This window comes from Callionymus lyra, chromosome 13 (assembly GCF_982586985.1).
Source record: "Callionymus lyra chromosome 13, fCalLyr1.hap1.1, whole genome shotgun sequence".
In the NCBI taxonomy this organism is placed as follows: Eukaryota; Metazoa; Chordata; class Actinopteri; order Syngnathiformes; family Callionymidae; genus Callionymus; species Callionymus lyra.
This window is the reverse complement of record NC_141830.1, coordinates 25,975,509-25,996,874: the sequence shown is the minus strand read 5'-3', so window position 1 is coordinate 25,996,874 and position 21,366 is coordinate 25,975,509. Positions and strand designations below refer to the sequence as shown.

The window sequence follows — 21,366 nt, the reverse complement described above, 5'->3', positions numbered from 1 at the left end:
GATAGTGTAGTAACAAGGTTATATGTGTAGTATTGTCCAGTACTTGACTCTGGTGTTACAGAATTTACAGACCACATGACTCTTGACAAAGTCGTAACTGCTTACATTTGTTTTTAAACCAAAATATGTTCAAAGCTTATCTTTAAAAGCTGCTGGACTGTATCCTCTCGTCCTCGGTCATCACCAAGATCTAGCGTCAATTCACAATTGGCAATTAACAAGCAAAGTAAATATACTGTATGCATGTTAACTGTAAAAAAAAAAAAAATTTAGAATATAAACCATAAAGCTGATACAAATAAAATATCATCTCAATGTCAATCTCTCGATTTTCCAGTGCTGTTGAATATCGATACGGTACCGTGGAAAACTGTATACACAAAAGTATATAGGTATTTTCTAAAACCTCTTCTGCCACTAAGAGTTCTGGGAATTGACCAAAAATGGTCATTAGGTTTTTTTTTTAGATTTATTTTTTGTAAGACCACCAGAAATTTTGAAAGACCACTAGAGGTCACTCTCAGTTTGAAAATTATGTCATCTTTCATTAAGTTAGAAGATCAGAGACAAATAGTATAATGCAAAAAGTGAAACCAATGGTCTTTAAAAATTAAGACACTGTATCATGATACAGTACCATGATAGAGCTTCAATGTTTAATACTGTTTTATGATACAACAGCAGTTGTTTGATACTGTATCATGAAACAGTATCAAACAACTGATGTTGTATCACGAGACAGTATCAAACACATGGTGCTGTATCATGATACAGTATCAAACAACTGATGCTGTATCATGATACAGTATCAAACAACTGATGCTGTATCATGATACAGTATCAAAGACATGGTTCTGTATCATGACACTGTATCAAACAACTGATGCTGTATCATGATACAGTATCAAACAACTGATGCTGAATCATGATACAGTATCAAAAAACTGATGCTGTATCATGATACAGTATCAAAAAAACTGATGCTGTATCATGATACAGTATCAAACAACTGATGTTGTATCATGATACAGTATCAAACAACTGATGCTGTATCATGAGGCCTCATTAACCCATCGACAATAACTTGTCTCTCTCATTAGCATTAGCAAACTAAGAATACAAAATGGATATTTGCAAGAGAGACACATGATCATTGTTGACAAACCAATGTTCTAAATTGGTCTTGAAGTCTGGATCCCAGAGAAGGAGCTGCCGGCGGATCAAGTTAATCAGAGCTGACACTGGACTCCAGGGGGTTTCACACCAGAGTACATTGAGGAGTGAGACTCTATAGACTCGTTCTGTCACACACTTTTGAGAAGAGCTCTCTCAACTAACCCGGCCCACATGAAATCAATGCTCCTGTTCAATCTCCTATTTAAGATTAGCTCGGAGATCCCACAAGCAATTAGTATGGATGCACATGGTGTGTGAACGAAGTAATGGCTGTCTTACATCATTATGAGCGTGTTTAAAAACACACCAGAGTGCAACCTTGAGAGGGTTTTTTAAAAACTCTTATCTTGTTTTGTCCTCAGAAAAGGTATTATGTTTGGTTTAAGGCTCTTACTCTTTAGTTCAGTGTTAAATCTCTTCTAAAAAGAATCCAAATTATTGAGTCGGGTTGTTTCCATGGCGATGGGTGTTATGGCCCAATGTTGTTGTGTTGTGGCCTAATGTTGTTGTTTTGTTGCCTAATGTTGTTGTGTTGTAGCTCAATCCTGGTGTGTTGTGTTTTTGCTGTTTGGTTGTGGGTTTTGTGTTTGCGTTGTGGCCTAATGATGTTGTGTCGTCGCTCAATACTGTTGTTTTGTTGCCTAATGTTGTTGTGTGTTGCTGTTTGGTTGTGGGTTTTGTGTATGTGTTGTGGCCTAATATTGTGTCGTCGCACAACGTTGTTGTGTTGTCGCTCGACACTGTTGTGTTTCTTGCAATTGTTTTGTGGCTCAACGTTGTAAATGTTGTGAGCTTTCCGGGCCACCGTAGATTGTAAAAAAGGAGAATAAGGAAAAAGAATCAAAGTTCAGAGTCAGCAATATATCGCTAAAGCAAACGACGTGTTGATTTACCTACAACTGGACTGTGAAGCTACGAGGATCTTCCCTTGCACTTCAAGATGGAGTTTCTTTTGTGAAGTAGCTACTTGTGAATGTATCATTTATAGATTATTTCTATGCCCGTGTGTACAATCAGTGAAGAGTCATTGAAAAAAAAGGAAAATCAGTAAAAACCTGATGAAATAACCCACACGATGCAATCAAGATGTTTCTGAGGCTGACAGAAGAGAACACGCATGAATCACTGAAGCAGCAGGAAGAATAAATCCTGAAAATGAATCTTCAAGATCTTATCTAGGAACATCACGACAGTGACGTGCAGACTTGCGTAGTCATTCGCTCATATATTCTATGTCCCGTCCACTGCGAGGCTTTGCATCGAATCACTTAGTCCGACGAGAACATACGACCCACGATTCAACGCAGGGTGTCAAACATTCCCCGCAGAAACAATAGCTGATGTCAAAACACAAGAGTTTCACAAAGACCTGGATGCTTGAAGGACTTCTTCACACGCACATATTTTTAGCGTCTAACCAACGCGCCCTATAGTATCAGAGGAGCAGATGGCGGGCGAGGGTTTTCATCAAGTACTTGTCGTGTTGTTTCAATGCAAGTCATTGTTCCTCCTACTCCCAGCGAGAACCTTTCACCGTCCACCCTTCCCTCCATGTGTTTCTAGTTGCTTCTATAATGAGGATAGACTCCAACATGGTTGTGATTATTAGTCGAGAGACATGTTATCCAAGTGTGTCATCTGCAGTAGGAAGAAGGATGTCAAAGTTTCTTTATACGTGATGATGATACGTGGTCTAATGTTGTCGTGTTGTGTTTGTGCTGTTTTGTTGTGGCCTAAAGTTGTGTCGTCACTCAATGTAGTTGTGTTGTGGCCTAATGTTGTTGTGCCGTCACTCAATACTGTTGCGTAGTGGTTTTTGCAATAGTGTACAATATTGTCATAATTAATATTTTGTACAAATATGATACATTGATTGATCTTTTTTTTATTAATATTAAATTAATATTAATTAAAAAAAATGTCTTTCAATTCAACCTTTTTATATATATATATATATATATATATATATATATATATATCTTATTTAATATTGGCACTGTTACACAAATACATTTACATTGAAATTAAAAGCCTAGGAATTAGTAAGGCTATCAGTTAAAAACGAATTTACAAAAATGTATTTTTTTTAATTAGTGGAATTCTAGATAACAATATTTTCTTAAAAAGTAAAAAATAATTAAATTATTAATTAAAAAAAATTAAAATCGAATTTCTTAATTCGAATATAAAGAAACTGAACAAATCAATCTTTCAAAATATAAAGTATTTAATTTAATTATTCCAAAAAAGTAATTTAATGGTTAAAAAACATAAACCTTTAAATAAGTTTTTTAAAATGTTTAAATTATGTTAAATTCAACCAGTCAATATTCTGATGACACCGATACACATGTCTCTATAGTATATAGAGAGTGAGATGGTTTTCCTTGAATAATATAATAATTAAGATTATATTTAAAGGCCATTTTCTCTAAAACGAGACGTCAAAACACTTTCAATTTGTTGTATTACAGGGGTTAAGATAAAGTGCTTTAAATCCCTTTTGATGTTTAAGCTGAAAACATAAAAAAAATATCAGTGATGATGGAAGTAATTGAAAAGAACTCTTAACAGACAGTCGACCAGAAACATGCAATTCAGATCCATTAAAATCCAAACACTACTTAAGTCGTTATATCGCCTCATCTCTGTCACCGTCCACTTCTCCTCCTCCCGACCTGATGGAGGAAAGTCCAGTCGGAGAGAAGGAGGTCTAAGCGAGCCCGGGTCCGGGGCCAGGTAATGGAGCCGTAATGGGCTTTTAACAGCCGCGCAGCTGATGCTGGTGTTTGCTTTCCGTGCAAACAGGAAGTGCAACATGAAGACATACCCTGACACGGGACGGCCTGCGATGAGTCATGACAACTGAGTGGACTCACCGTTCATTTCGCTGGAAATTACTTTTCATTTTGAATTGATAATCCGGCAAATGGCGAGCATTAGTGCGGCCTCGGTGTACCGGGGAGGGAAACAATGTTCCTTTTCTAAATGGTTGACACGGTGATAAGAAAGTGGGTCAGAGTTTCATGACAGAACACAATAACTGACAGACCTGTTGACTAGAATGATTCATGGTTATATTGCTAATAACTTAGTATATGCTAGATATTTACAGGGATGATAATACTATTGTAGTATGTATGTGTATATACGATGTACTTATATGGATATCCGCTAAGAATATGCATATATTTGTTATACTGTGTTATATTGAGCTACAATATATCTATTTTTATAAGGATATGTATTTAGTAAAAATCTATTTTATAATTATAAATATATATTTGAGTAATGTACGGCTATGAGTAATTATTTATTATGTACTTGTATCTGCTCAGTATATGCATATATATTATACTATTTCGCGTTATATTGTGTAATATTTTTAACAAGGACATTTATGTATTGTAATTTTATTTTTTAAATTATAAGTCTATGTAGATATTTATGTAATGTATTTGTTATGTACTGCTATGAGTTCTTATCTATTATGTAATTATATACTATGTATATACTGTATTATACTATACTAAATTACTAACTTACTTACCTTGTTATATTGTGCTATCTTGTGTTATATTACATACACCTTTACAAGTATTTAGCATAATTATATTCTTATTAGACTATTTAGGTATTTATGTAATGTATTTGTTATGTACTGCTATAAGTGCTTATTTACTTGTACTTGTATATACTGTATTATACTATACCATTTATATTGTGTTATCTTGTGTTAACTTATTTTACATACTTACATTGTTATAAGTATTTAGTATATTAAATATAATAAATATATATATATATTAAAGTATATTTTATGTATTGCTATAAGTTATTATATTTGATATACGTAAATGGATATCTTAGTGAATGCATGTATATAATACCTATGATGTTATATTTTGTTATGTTATATTTACTCTTTCAAAGGATGAAAGTATCATTTATTATCAATTTATTATGAAATATATAATTATTTTATACTGAAATGTCTATAAATACATTGATGTTTTGGAGTTACCTACTTACTATACTTTCTATGTGTGCTGACATGTAGTATGTATATGAATATATGCTATAGTATATACATATATACTACATCATGTTATATTATATCCATTTTATAAGGATATGTATCTAGTATAATCATACGTTCATAAAATAATTATAATTATTATAAAATATATTATACTATATCATGTTTTCATAAGGACATGGATGTAGTATAATTCTATTTCTATCATTCTATTTATGTTATGTTATGTATAGCTATGAGTACTTGTAAACGATGTATTTATATGAATATTATTGTAGAAATATTTGATTCAATCTAAGGAATAATTACATTGGGATATTTTATTTTTAAAAAGCGCAGTTGGCTCTATTTTTATTTGCATCTATTTTCATCATATAGACCTTTTTTTCTATACTAAACAAATGTTTTAAGTGTATAAAAAGATATGTACATGAACACATAATTCTTTAATCTCTTTATAAAAAGGATTTTATATTTAAAAAAGAAACTCTAGTGTGAGATGACATGTTTATGTCTTAATAAGAAATGTGATCTGAACACGAAGATCACGCCTCGCCCTGGTACATGTTCGCTCACTGTTCGTGTGTGTGTGTGTGTGTGTGTGTGTGTGTGTGTGTGTGTGTGTGTGTGTGTGTGTGTGTGTGTGTGTGTGTGTGTGTGTGTGTGCGCTTTGAATCATCACATTGTCAGAGGTGGCCTCGGGTGTCTGCCCCCCCCCCCGCTGATCAATGACACGAGTTTCAAAAAGAGGACGTCAATAAGCAGAAACAGCCGGTCGGGTGGCGAAGCGATCAATCTGACGAATGTCTACAAGGTTTCTATTAATAACTGAGCAAAGAGAGTATTTGCAGTTTCAAGTGGTATTCTCGAGTGTGTCACAGGTCAATCAAATCCAGATAAAATATCCCTCCAGACTTTCTCAGCAGATCATGTTTTTGTGACTATTATTATTAAGTACTTTTTGAATCTCATGTAATGAAACCAACACTAGGTGACTCTAACCAGAACTGGTTCATACCTAAATACTACGAGCGTTGTTATTTTTTCCAGCTACATTTTTAAAAGTAAAAATATTGGTTTTGTATCTATGATTTTGTTTATCTCTATTTTTTTGGTTTCAAAGTCCTAAAAACAATAATGTTTATGAATTTCAGAATGACATACCCGTCAGAAAGTGATAGATATAAATGTGGAATGCCCACACCAGGAGTGGAGTGAAAAGATGACAATAAATGTAAATCTTTGTATCCTTTTATTTGTTATTTTCCTTTGATCTATGTTCTTCATCTTTAGATTTAGATTGTGTCATATTGCACTTTCTTTTTATTACCCTTTGTTCTTGTTTTATGAATCAATCGTCTGTGTTGCTGTGACCTGGAAAAATAATTTCAATTAATAAAGTTTATCCATCTATCTACAGTATCTATCTATCTATCTTTCTATCTTTTTATCTATCCATCGATCTATCTAGCTATCTATAACTGGATCTGAGATCTTGAAGACAATTTTTTTTACAAACAATCCTATCAAATGTCCAGTTGTGTTGTTGTTATACAACAAATTCTGCCCTCATCTGCCGACTCTCAGCATTACATAAACTCCTTCCATCAAAAGTGGTTCATCTGAAAGTGGTAAAAGTGAAAATGATGTCTAATATATATACACATAAATATATATATCTTAGTTGTTTTTTTAAAGTAGTATCTTATGCAGTAAAAAAAAAAGTTGTTCTGGTCCATGATTTTTAATAGACTTGTTTTCAACTCATTTTATTTTCATATTAACTGTGCAGTATATAAAGTTATGTCTTAAGCTACTAGTATCAAACAAACTAAAGGTATTCATACTTTATAAAGTTCTCAATGATAAATAACAAGGTGACATGATTTCCTTCATAAAACCCATTAACAGCAGTCAAACCTATTTTCATCTCCGTTTCATTATCCCCACTTTATGAGCTAGTTTGTTTTTATCGCTCTTATTTAAAGAGCATCCATTACTGTCTACTGGTTTATGACACGTCGTGCCACCAACCAAACACTAATAGACGTCTGCCCTTGGGCCTCCTCCCAGTGGCTGATAGTTCCTCACTAGGGTGGCGTCCAGGAGGCGACCTGAGCCACGTCAACTGAATCCTCTCCATGTATGTGAGCAGAGGCTCTACTCAAGGGATCAGGTAAAGATGGAGAAGTTCTTCTTATTCAATTCAAGAAGATAATCTGCAGCTCAAAAGGCGTTGAAATCTGGCTGGACAGGAATCAGACCCGTGAGGGTCAATGTGGACCAGACTCTGAGGGCAACCGCGAAGGGTCAGATGGTTGCTCTGGAGTAGCATCGGAGCACTTTTTGATAGCTTACCTCGCTACACACCTGGAATGCTTTTTACTCATGGACCTCCATGATCCTTTCATGAACCTGCCTATGGTGAAGAGATGGACCATACAAGCTCAGCACACACCTTCTCCCACCCTTTAGACGGTTTCAAACAAATGTGACCTACTTTAAGAACTGACCTACTTTAGTATCTCTCCTTAAGTGGGAACAACACGAATAACGTTCAAACGTCTTACCGAAGACTTCGTCCTGTGCTTCAGACTCTGCTCCTGCCGTCGTTCTCGCCTCCTCTATGGGCTCAGGTGATGGAGCCTTTAATAGAAACACAAAAACAAATGGGGGGGTGAAAAAAAAGTCGGGCGTGTGATGCCATGGCAACAGAGCGAAGACAGATCAACAGAGGCGGCGGTGGAGAGAGGATGGAGCGGAGATACAGAGCTGCGTCACAGCTGTTAGATGATGTTTAATTACGTCCCAATTATGAGCTTCTCCATCGCTGTCCTCTTTCGTTTTCACTACTACTGAGGCGTTAGTTTCAGCAGAGACATCAGACATCAGGAGATGTTTGGATCCCTTGCGGACATTCAGGTCAGCCCGGGCTGTTTCATAACACAAATACATTTGATGAGGTTGAAAAAAAAAAGATGAATGGTGTTTTCAAAGTGGAACAAAATGGAAAGAATATAATTTTCCACAGAACCACGACCAATGTAACACCTCTGTCTTTTTTCTTCTTCTCTTGTAGCAACTCGTTTCATATCCGACTGGATGTTCTTTTATCAGTAGCATTAGTTCACTTTGTCTGAGCCGGCGTGTGAGATTTCAGTTTAATTTGCTGTTGTATTAATTAATAATAACAGTTAATTAAGACAAATTGCTCCAAGAGTCTAAATAACCAAACACGACACGACGGATGGATGGATGGATGGATGGATGGATGGATGGATGGATGGATGGATGGATGGATGGATGGATGGATGGATGGATGGATGGATGGATGGATGGATGGATGGATGGATGGATGGATGGATGGATGGATGGATGGATGGATGGATGGATGGATGGATGGATGGATGGATGGATGGATGGATGGATGGATGGATGGATGGATGGATGGATGGATGGATGGATGGATGGATGGATGGATGGATGGATGGATGGATGGATGGATGGATGGATGGATGGATGGATGGATGGATGGATGGATGGATGGATGGATGGATGGATGGATGGATGGATGGATGGATGGATGGATGGATGGATGGATGGATGGATGGATGGATGGATGGATGGATGGATGGATGGATGGATGGATGGATGGATGGATGGATGGATGGATGGATGGATGGATGGATGGATGGATGGATGGATGGATGGATGGATGGATGGATGGATGGATGGATGGATGGATGGATGGATGGATGGATGGATGGATGGATGGATGGATGGATGGATGGATGGATGGATGGATGGATGGATGGATGGATGGATGGATGGATGGATGGATGGATGGATGGATGGATGGATGGATGGATGGATGGATGGATGGATGGATGGATGGATGGATGGATGGATGGATGGATGGATGGATGGATGGATGGATGGATGGATGGATGGATGGATGGATGGATGGATGGATGGATGGATGGATGGATGGATGGATGGATGGATGGATGGATGGATGGATGGATGGATGGATGGATGGATGGATGGATGGATGGATGGATGGATGGATGGATGGATGGATGGATGGATGGATGGATGGATGGATGGATGGATGGATGGATGGATGGATGGATGGATGGATGGATGGATGGATGGATGGATGGATGGATGGATGGATGGATGGATGGATGGATGGATGGATGGATGGATGGATGGATGGATGGATGGATGGATGGATGGATGGATGGATGGATGGATGGATGGATGGAATTAGTAGTTGTGGGAGTAGTAGTGAATGTAGTAGTGGAAGTAGTTGTGGAAGTAGTTGTGGAAGTAGTAGTAGTGGAAGTAGTAGTAGTGGAAGTAGTAGTGGAACTTTGTTCAACCAAGTAAGCTCGGACACTTTGTTATCATAAGACACTTTAAATAAAATTATTATTATTATTATGAATTACTCTTAGTACATGTACGTGTAGTACTCGTAGTACTAGTACTCATAGTAGTATTAGTATCCATCGTAGTAGTACTTATTTTAGTTCTCGTAGTAGTACTAGTATTTGTAGTACTCATAGTAGTTATAGTATTTGTAGTACTCGTAGTATTTGTAGTAGTCATTGTAGTAGTACTAGTATTTGTAATACTCGTAGTAGTACTAGTAGTTGTAGTACTCGTAGTAGTTCTAGTATTTGTAGTAGTACTCGTACGTGTAGTACTGGTACTCGTACTACTACGAGTGAAGGAGTAGTGAAGAATTGAAGGAGTGAAAGAGTGAAGGAATAGTATAGATTTAATGAGTAGAGTAGTGGAGGATTGAAGGAGTAGAGGATTAATGAGTAGAGTAGTCGAGGAGTGAAGGAGTAGAGGAGTGGAGGAGTGAAGGAGTGGAGGAGTGAAGGAGAGAAGGAGTGAATGAGTAGAGGATTTAATGAGTAGAGAAGGGGAGGAGTGAAGGAGTAGAGGAGTAAAGGAGTGGAAGGGTTGAGAAGTGGAAGAGTATAAGTAGAAGAGAAGTATAAGTAGAAGAGAAGTATAAGTATAACTATTAGTATAACTATAACTATAAGTATAACTACAAGTATAAGTATAACTATAACTATAACTATAACTATAACTATAACTATAAGGCAGTAGTAGTGGAATTAGTAGTGGAAAGTATGAAACATGAGTTGAAGAGTTTCCCCATTGAAATGAATGGGGGGGGGGAAAGGGTAGAAAAAGAGGAATAAAAGAAAGAGGGGAAGAGAGAGAGCTAGAAGATTGAGCTACACTCAATTGTGTGATCCAGCATTCACACAAAATAGCTTAGATAATCATTTTAAACGCAAAACATTTTCTATTTAATGTATTATATTCATAAATACAGCTGGTAAGTTTTATTTTTAACAATATTTTTTTAAAGTTTTTACAAAATTGAAAGATTCACAGACAGACCAACCGGTTTATATTCACTATAGACCAGAGATAATGTTACTGTTACAGTTGACGAACATATTGAATAATTAACAAAGCCATGACAATTAAAAAACATATATAAATGGAACATGTATTTTTAATATTATGTACTTTTTAATGAAATATTATTGATATTTAAAGTGATGTGTTGATGAGGACATACAACATAAGTAGTTCAACTGATATTGTATCATGATACAGTATCAAACAGCTGATGCTGTATCATGATACAGTATCAAACAGCTGATGCTGTATCATGATACAGTATCAAACAACTGATGCTGTATCATGACACAGTATCAAACAGCTGATGCTGTATCATTATACAGTATCAAACAACTAATGATGTATCATGATACAGTATCAAACAACTGATGCTGTATCATGATACAATATCAAACAACTGATGCTGTATCGTGACACAGTATCAAACAGCTGATGCTGTATCATGATACAGTATCAAACAACTAATGATGTATCATGATACAGTATCAAACAACTGATGCTGTTTCATAATACAGTATTAAACAACTGATGTTGTATCATGATACAGTATCAAACAACTGATGCTGTATCATGACACAGTATCAAACAGCTGATGCTGTATCATTATACAGTATCAAACAACTAATGATGTATCATGATACAGTATCAAACAACTGATGCTGTATCATGATACAATATCAAACAACTGATGCTGTATCGTGACACAGTATCAAACAGCTGATGCTGTATCATGATACAGTATCAAACAACTAATGATGTATCATGATACAGTATCAAACAACTGATGCTGTTTCATAATACAGTATTAAACAACTGATGTTGTATCATGATACAGTATTAAACAACTGATGTTGTATCATGATAAAGTATCAAACTACTTATGCTTTATCATGATACAGTATCAAACAACTGATGTTGTATCATGATACAGTATCAACAACTTATGCTTTATCATAATACAGCATCAAACAACTGATGCTGTATCATGATACAGTATCAAACAGCTGATGCTGTATCATGATACAGTATCAAACAACTAATGATGTATCATGATACAGTATCAAACAGCTGATGATGTATCATTATACAGTATCAAACAACTGATGCTGTTTCATAATACAGTATTAAACAACTGATGTTGTATCATGATACAGTATCAAACAACTGATGCTGTATCGTGACACAGTATCAAACAGCTGATGCTGTATCATGATACAGTATCAAACAACTAATGATGTATCATGATACAGTATCAAACAACTGATGCTGTTTCATAATACAGTATTAAACAACTGATGTTGTATCATGATACAGTATTAAACAACTGATGTTGTATCATGATACAGTATCAAACTACTTATGTTGTATCATGATACAGTATCAAACAACTGATGCTGTATCATGATACAGTATCTTTAGCTTTATTTTTCATCCTAGTGGTGTCATGGTTTTAATTTCACTAGAGTTTTTTTGAATAAATAGTTGTTACTACAGTATCACTATGTATCGTAACGTTGACCCTGTATCGTATCAACAGATTCTTGCCAACACACAACCCCAACATGGACGACTAGTTATTTCAAAATGAGGATAAAAATGTCTCTATATAAATAATAGATACATATAGATTATTTTATAAATCAATTTGTTTCATGAATGCACTGGTGGGATATCGACAGCACTTCTGCTTAAAGGTCGTCAACATGCGGAAAAACACGCTCATCAAAGTGGTTTATCTTGGGAAAACAGGATCTGAATGAATTCTTAACCACAAAGAATCTTATCAAGTGTTGATGCAGCTGTTCAGGTTCACACCACCATGTTTTCAACACGCTTAACCTGCTGACTAAGACCCACTCGTTTCCTGTGTTGCTAACATGTCCCGCGTCAGGTCAGAATCTATCGTTTCAGTGCGGCATGTCTGATAACTACACATCCTGAAGTTGATTAAATCTTCTTACGGATTTCTTTCTTCCTCGACAACTAATCACAGGCCTCTCTTTGGGTTCTGCCAGCAGGATCGGGTCCAAGCGTCGTGAGAAGTGTGGGCATGCAGCTGCGTTTGAGTGACGCAGAGCTGTTAACTACAGGCCAAAGTACAAGTGCAGCCATCAAACACTTCACAACGGCAATTATGCAAAGGTCAATCAAAGAATTACTGAGTGAAAGGTCACGCTTTACGCTTGGATTTAAACACCAGACAAAAATTCATTTTGAAGTCACATTTTTATAGTAGGTGTGACACAATTATTAAATTAAACAAAACCAATAATCAGTGATTATGTATTCAAAATAATAATAATAGTAACAACTATGTTAAACTGTTAAATATTACTTTAACCTTTGTTGCTAAATACCCAGCAATAGATAAAGGGTATAAGTTTGTCACTGTCATAAGAATGTTGAATGATAGAATTTAACATTTCAAATGTTGTTTTTTTATTTAAAGATTATATTTAATAATAAAGTACATAGTATAGTTACTGTATTAATAATTTAATTACATTTTTTATATTTTCAAAATGATTGTCTTTTTTTCTTTAGACAAAGAGTTTGATATTTTGAATGAATTAACCTATTAATTTTGAACTTTTCAAACAAAAAATGTGTACATACAAAATAACAAAACACCAATTCAACAGAAAAAGCAGAATAAAAAATGATAATCCATACAATAAATAGGTATATATTACTATGTAAACAATATAACATAATATAGTATAATATAAAAGCATATGCTAAATATTTATGAATACACATGATATACATAATATACATAATAGACATTATTACTATCATCGTTGGTTCTTACCTGTCCTCTTCCATGTACTTATTTATTGTTTGTCTGTGTTTGTATTTAAAAAAAAACATTTTATAAATTCATTATTTTTTAATTCGTAGCTACTTGATCAAACTTTCTGCCAATCACATTTTTTTTTAAATTGTTGTTATTCAAATATTAAACTCAATGTGTAGAAAAATTTGTTTATATCGTGATCAATGTGAAAATATGAATACCTTTTTTTAATAATTAATAATAATAAAAAAAGGTAACATTACAAATCAAAAATAATTTAATTCCAGTTTAGGTTTTAAATTTGAAAAAAGTCTGAATTCAATTGTTAAAAAAAATAGATATAAATATCAATAAAAAAACATTTGAAAGTTTGAAATGTTTAATCAATTCAATATTCTGAAGCCACTGATTTACTTCATTAAAAGTTACTTTTGAATGATTTTTCTTTATTTTCTTCTTCTGTTAGTTAATCTTCTTTCATTTCTGTATCTACGTCGAATATATGTGCTGCACTTGCCTTGACGAGCCACCGGGGGCTCATTAAATACACGACCTGCTGAGCAAAGCGTCAACTCTCCAGTGGAGATAGAGGAGGATGGAACGACCCCCTGGGGGCGCAATAGAGCTGCCAAATTAGATGCCATCCTAATTATCCATGAGAGTGTGCTGTGGTATCCTGAACCGACCTGGCACAAATATTTCCTGTTTCACCAACTACACAAATGTGTGTCCTCATAACAGCAGCACTTTGATGGTCCAACCTTTGAATCCACACGGATGAGTCAACGTTTTGTTTACTGTAAACAAAATGATTAGACTAAAATGTTGGACATAGTCACTCCCAACCCTTGCAGGAGCCGAGGTCTCACGTAGGCAAGTCAATAGTCCCACGTAATTGAATATAATGTTTTCAAAGTTAATTAAAACCATACTTTCCATAGTTCCTAATAGACTGAGAAGATGTTTCAATGACACAACTATATCTGAAACTGAATACTGTAATACTTTCTAGCACATAAATAAAATTACTGTATTTGTCTATGAGGCTCAACGGATTATATGGCGCAAAATTAATGAACTGGTCTCTTAGCATACATTAGGGACTTTGTGACGCTTTGTACTAATACTACGGAGCCTCATGGAGTAATACTACAAGCCGCACAGAGTAACACTTCGAAGCCTCAAGGAGGAATACCATAAGCCACGGAGATTAATACTTCGGAGCATCAGGAAATAATACCACAGAGTCTCGTCTAATAATACTACAAGCCACGCAGAGTAATACTTTGGAGCATCAAAAAAGAATACTACAGAGCCTTGTGTAGTAATACTACAAGCCATGCGGAGTAATACTTAGGAGCCTCAAGGAGTAATGCTAAGGAGCCTTGTGGAGTAATACTACAAGCCACGCGGAGTACTACTTTGGAGCCTCAAGGAGTAATACTACAGAGCCTCGTGGAATAATACTACGAGCCTTGCAAAGAAATACTATGAAGCCCTGTAATACCAAGAGGCGCTGCAGAATAATACTATGTAGCCTTGTCTTGCAGCTTTGTAGTTTACAAAAGTCATACTATAACATGTTCACATAATATTGGTTCAATGTCTGTGAGTATAACTAGAATTAATACATGGTATTACGCAGTGGTCTATAATTCGCACCGTCAATTTTCGAGGAAATTAAAGGGTTTTAAATGTTCCCTATAGTCCAAAGAATACTGTACAAACTCCAATAAATTTGAGTTTTGGACATATCCAATTAGGTCGACATTTCGTGTTTGAAATACATGTAATATCTGGGTCACAATATAAAGTACTACATTTAAAATTATGTTAATTCCTACTTTCTGAAATGTGTTTTCTTTTGGAAAAAGACAGGTTTTTACCTATTGAGGTGGGTAATTAAAAATAATAATAATAATAATAATAATAATAATTTAATTTAAAAAGAAACTTATATATTAGATATTTAAAGACAAACAACAGTTCCTCAAGTTATATTTATCACATGAAAACATGGCAAATATATTTTTTATCATTTCTAGAACCTCTTGTTTTACCTGAAAGACTTTGATCAACTGATATCAGACTTGAACTTGATCTTTTATTCAGTTAGCATTAAAAACTGATAAGAAAATGTAAATCCTGACATCAAGGAAAAACCCAGGTATCTGACATTCCATCAGTTTCTGGTGAGATTTCTTCCTCATTTCTTATCATTTTAGATCCGTCTCTGAAGATCAAGAGAAAAGATTCAGTGCCGACGACTCAAAACTTGAAACACTGCGAGTCTCGTTTGTTTGTTTGTTGTGTGCTTTAGTTCACTCCGAGCTGGATTGGATTATTTTAACAGAGGGAAATAGAAAATGATGGGATTAGAGAGGCACATGTGGTCAACAGTTTAGCCGTTGAAAGGATTATTGTGTGGATTTTGCACTCGAGCTGTATTTTGCCAAACTGAACACACATCAGAACTGACGAGTCATGTTGACGATGTGACAGTAAAGAGGGTGGTGGTCGAGCTTCAGGCGCCACAAGGAAGAAAAAGATATACTTATATATATCAATATATTTTTCACCATAATATATACATTTTCAAAAGCTCTTTATTAAAAAAAAAAAAATTTAAAAGATTATTTATTATATTTTTTCTTTTTATTGTGTGCAATTCATATAAGTCTTATCATTATTTTTGGTTTATTTATATTTAGTCAAGTGCGTGTCAAATAAAAAAGAAAAAATTGAGAATTAACATTAAAATATTCACAATGTTTGTTCATTTTGGTTTATATTAAATTAAACTTCCGGACACTATAAGGCATCAGTCATTACGTCCTCCTCAGCTGAAGCAACAATTTAAATTCTGCGAGATCCCGAGGATAACTGAGGACAAGAGGATACAGTCGACTCCAGAACCTTTTAAAGCTGGGCACATTTTTGGCTTTCAGTTGTATTAATTGAAACTAAAATAGAGTGGAACAATCACAGAATCTCAGAAAAATAGTTGTGAAAATTATGCAGGTGCATCATATTATATAATTTCGTGAGCTGAATATATCGTATCGACTTGTACCGTGAGTTAAGTGTACCGGCCTTGGCGCCACAAAGTTTAAAAGTCAATATTTCATAAAAATTTGAAGATAAGATAAGATTAGATGTTTGCCTTATTCGTCACACAGTAGAGCAATATGTGTTGTCACAACAGGAAAATATTAACTGTACAGAAGAAATAATAAAAGAAATTAAGCAGTAATAATAAAATAGTAATTTTAAAAATCTAAAAAGAAACAATTACAAACAAAACAATTGTTGTACACTTAATAATAAATCATTATATTATATATATATATATATATATATATAAATAAATTAGAGTTTTTTCTTTTTTTTAAATGAGTAAATGGAGATGAAGAGTAAAGTGCAACTGCTTATTAAGACATAAAATGAGTGCCAAAATCAAAAGAGATATTTTATGATAATGATCTGTTTGTATCATTATGATACTTTCTTGTCATTACACAATCTCACAACTGAACAACATATGTAGGTCCGACTCTCTGCCAGTTAGAATATAAACCAATGCGAGTGCTTTATTTGTTGTGGTCTATTAGGTAGGATGTCAGAGAGATTTCATTGGACAAGCCAGCTGTCAATCACTCTGACTGTGATGTAGGGATGCACTCCTGACCAATCACAGCAGAGTGGGCGTGGTCATGAAAACAAATGGCTCCTGCTTAACGAAGCCCTTTAGATGGGCAGAGCTTAGGTACAGTTTCCATTGTGAACATATAGAGGAAGATACTGCAGTGTTCCACAGGGGTCAGAGGTCAAGTCAATGGCTAGGATAGGGCCCCTTTAACTCCAAATGGTTTAATCCTCGTCAACATGTGACATGCAGTCGAGCAACGTGTTGTTTGACAAATCTATTGACACCTTTGTGCAACTTTTTCTCTACACAAAACACGTCTTTTAAAACGTAAATGAAACGATTGAAAAGTATTTAAGAAGTAACGATGAAAGTCTGATTATGTAAAAAGTTTTATCGAGTCTTTGTTCGTTCTAGCAGATGAATAAAAAAAAATGTGTCTTTAGCTGTTGTGCAAGTCGTTTCATCATCATCAAGTTAATCTCATAATCCAGTGCGACGAAAGAAGAATAACAATTATGTCAAAAGTGTGAGTGTTTCGCTCAATGACTCAACAAGAGATACTCGTCCATGATTATTTACACTTGTGACGAGAGGCTCAGACCAGAGAAGGTCAAAGGAACCAGCAGAGCAAGTGTGAGAGGCAGAGAATCATTGTCTTGGAACGATCGTCCTCTGTGTTTGACGATCTACTGACTCCTTCAAGAAACATCTTAAGACACTTTTATTCGTGCAGGCTTTTCCCTGATTTCCCTGAGACTCCTGTGTTTGTGTCGGTGTTATCTTGACCTTTTAAGTATATATTTTATTGAGTATTGTTTTGATTGTTTAAGCGCTTTGTGACCCTGGTCTGGAAAAGTAAGTAAGTAAGTAAGTGAAAAACGTTCTATAAATATAAATTACTTACTTACTTTGAAAAGAACCGTCTCAAATAAATATTGCACTGGATTGATTTTCACATGAAAATGATCACTTGATTTCTTTGGTACTTTGTTTTTGAAAAACAAATATAGATCCCTCTGTTTAAATTCACCAAGATGCTGTTAACATAATATATCCTTGTTTATCCAGTTTAATTAATTACTAAAAAGAAAAAGAAAGGGATAGTTCACCAGTAATTCAAACTTTTTCTACTACTCACCGTCATGTCGATTTATGTTGGGATTATTTTCAAAGTAATCCGTTCTTTTTAGAGTTATAGACAAGAATGTTTGTTCATTTTAATGTAGCGACTGGAGCCCAGTTGTCTTCGTCTTCATCTTTCTTCCAAAAAGACGGAATTACTTCGGCCTCCAGTGTGGAGAGTAGACTGTATGCACTCTGGAAGCACTCGCAATTTTTATCCAGCATACTTCCCATTTATATAGCTTTTTTTTATTCTCTAAACCAGGGGTGTCAAACTGGTTTTCACCAGGGGCCACATCATCATAATGGCTGCCCTCAAAGGGCCAGATGTAACTTATAAATGTAAACTAAATGTAAGCTAATGTAAAATAAATGTAACTACTCCTTAATGTTAAATGACTTTGAATGTATTACTTTAGGTCATAACTACTGTAAAACCAACAATTGTGAGCTGCTAACAACATGTGTGATGTAGCATTTTACAATAAAATAAAAATGGCTGTACACAGCCTTGCATGTGGTACTAAATACATTGCTACACATAAAAATAAGTCAAAACTTACAGCTCAAGACTAATAAGTTGCAACTGAAATAAGTTGCAACTGAAATAAGTCTGACAAACAACGTTTCCTGTTGATGCACAAGTGTAAGGTAAGGTAAGGTAAGGTAGTAAGTTAAAACTTTATTGTCATCACACTTGTCATCTCAAGCAGAGAAAAAATAAATAAATTGCAGGAAAATCAGATTGGTGAGTCTTGAGATATGTCCCAACAAGAAAGAAAGTCTCACAACCAGTTATTGGTCACGTTTTTAGGTTTCCCAGCTTATATATATAAGTAAATGTGGCATCCTTAGCTCCGTGTTTGGTGTCAAAATGCCGGCGTAGATTGTACTCTTTGACAACCGACACTGCCTCATAACACAAAAGACATACAGGTCTTTCTCCTTGAAGCACAAACATGTATTCGCCTTCACACCTTTCTTGAAATAGCCTTCCCTCCGCATCAACTCTTCTCTTCTTGGACATTTTGCGAGGATGTATTTGTATTTCTCAATTCCACCTGTTGGCATTCATTTGGAGACGCTGCAGCCTAGTGATGCGTCAATCGTGGGAAACATAATACCGGTAGGCATGCATTGTGGGTAAATGTAGGTTTCTTTACAAGCCAGCAGCCAGCAACTTGTGCGACACTTTTTCCTGCTGAAATCGGTCATGTGACAGGGAGCGATTGACAGGCCAGGGACTGTGTGTGTGTGTGTGTGTGTGTGTGTGTGCGTGCGTGCGTGCGTGTGTGCGTGCCGCGATGAGAGCGCGTGCTGCTCACATCAAAGGCTCGCGGCCGGTTTTCCCAAAGCAGCGGCGCTAATGTAGCGTGTAGCGTGGATGACAATCTCGGGTGGGATGATGTTGTTGGTTCGAGACAGACAGACAGACAGACAGACTGTATGGCCCATCGCCCCCCGACTGGGCAATGAGAACCCGACCGGCAGAGTCAGAGAAGGGAACGCAAGCAGCGCGAATAAAAGAAGGAAAACCATTTTGTCTGTTGTGGGATTGGTTTGTCGGACAAGTTTTTTATTTTTTTAAATTTTTGGTCAATGGTCAAGGTAAGTCAGGCGGGCCACATAAAATCACATGGCGGGCCACATTTGGCCTGCGGGCCTTGAGTTTGACACATATGCTCTAAACGTTCGCCACAAAAGAGCATAAAATACAGACTTACCTACATTTTCCGGAACAATACTTCTTGTCACACAGACGAGCAGTATATGGAGGTATTTGGATGATTTTAAGTGTTTTTTTGGACGAAGATGAAGACGAAGACAACTGAGCTCCAGTCGCTACATCAAAATGAACAAACAATTTTGTCTATAACTCTAAAAAGGAAACAGATTGCTCTGAAAATAAGCCTGACAATAATTAGTCGACATGAGGGTGAGCAGAAAATGAGTGAAGGTTGAATGTCTGGTGAACTATAGCTTTAACCAGGAATAAACAACATTATGATCCGTAACAGTTGTGTATATACATTCAGATTTTTAACAAAATACAATGTCTCTCTTCTAGACTAACGCAGCTAAGACTCAGTATTTCGTAGCCAAAATTTCTTCCACCATGTCAAGTCAACCATGTCATTGTTCAATACTTGAAAAAAGTTTTTTTTAAGAATTTTGCCAAAAAATTCTGACTTCTGACTTTTGGCGTCAGTACTAGTTCAGGCACATAACGCAGCAGTTCTTCCCTCATCTTAACATAGTCTAATACACAACAGCGATCACATCACTTCTTCCATTCAGATACATTGAGCACAAAAGGCTTAGCTCGCTTCTTTTGATGGTGGCCATGACTACTGGTGGTGTCACGGGCCTTTGAATTGACTTTGCTAGCATTGTCAGAAAGTCAGGGGGGAAAAGCAAATGACAGGCACAGAGATACTCAATACAATTACGCGGCTCTATAAACAAGGCTGTTTCCGAGTGGCCGGCTGCCTTGATTCTCTGGCCCGCCAACGTCACACTTGACAGTTTAAACCACTTTTCTTTCCTTTGCTCTTATAGCCAGGGTTTGCTTGGCAGTGTGAGGGAACTAATAACCTTCTGGCTGAGACGCCGACTTCCCCGCTGCTCTGGACTCACCTCCATGAATCCACAGCTCACATGAGTAAACACTTTTTATTTATTTATTTTTGTCCTGTTTCATGTAGCATGAAAAACAACGGTGAGAAGAAGTTACAATTATATTTCTGCTCCAGTTTAGAATGTGGACTCTGAGATCAATATGTTGGTGTCACTGAGCTCATAACCAGGTCAACAAATCAAAGAATGGGTAAGAGTATGATCGAGGCGAGTTCAAGCATCTTGCATGGTTACGAACAAGGATGTTTGATCATGTGAGTGGATCATCGTGATGCTCGACTCTTGTTAAATCCTCTGAAGCCGAAGAACAAATGGTCCAGGACTAATGGTTAAATAAGAAGCGTACATGAGGGTTGTGTCACCTTCAAACACAGAATCCATCGCGAGGTCACGGCGAGTTCAGTACGTTGGTCGAGAAGTAAAAAATCATAACAATGCCAACACGGATCAAAAGAAAGAAACATTAACATAAGTCTAGGACTGGGTATC

The 21,366-nt window shown here is 35.9% G+C and overlaps 1 protein-coding gene across 1 annotated transcript in view; it reads right to left on the bottom strand.

The window, feature by feature from the left end:
- Positions 1 to 21,366, bottom strand: part of LOC148067921 (myelin basic protein-like) — a 52,789-nt gene that overhangs the window by 17,311 nt on the left and 14,112 nt on the right. Inside the window, exon 3 of the mRNA XM_087805287.1 lies at positions 7,786 to 7,861. Within this exon, the coding sequence (XP_087661413.1) occupies positions 7,786 to 7,861 (76 nt within the window). The remainder of the gene's footprint in view (positions 1 to 7,785; positions 7,862 to 21,366) is intronic.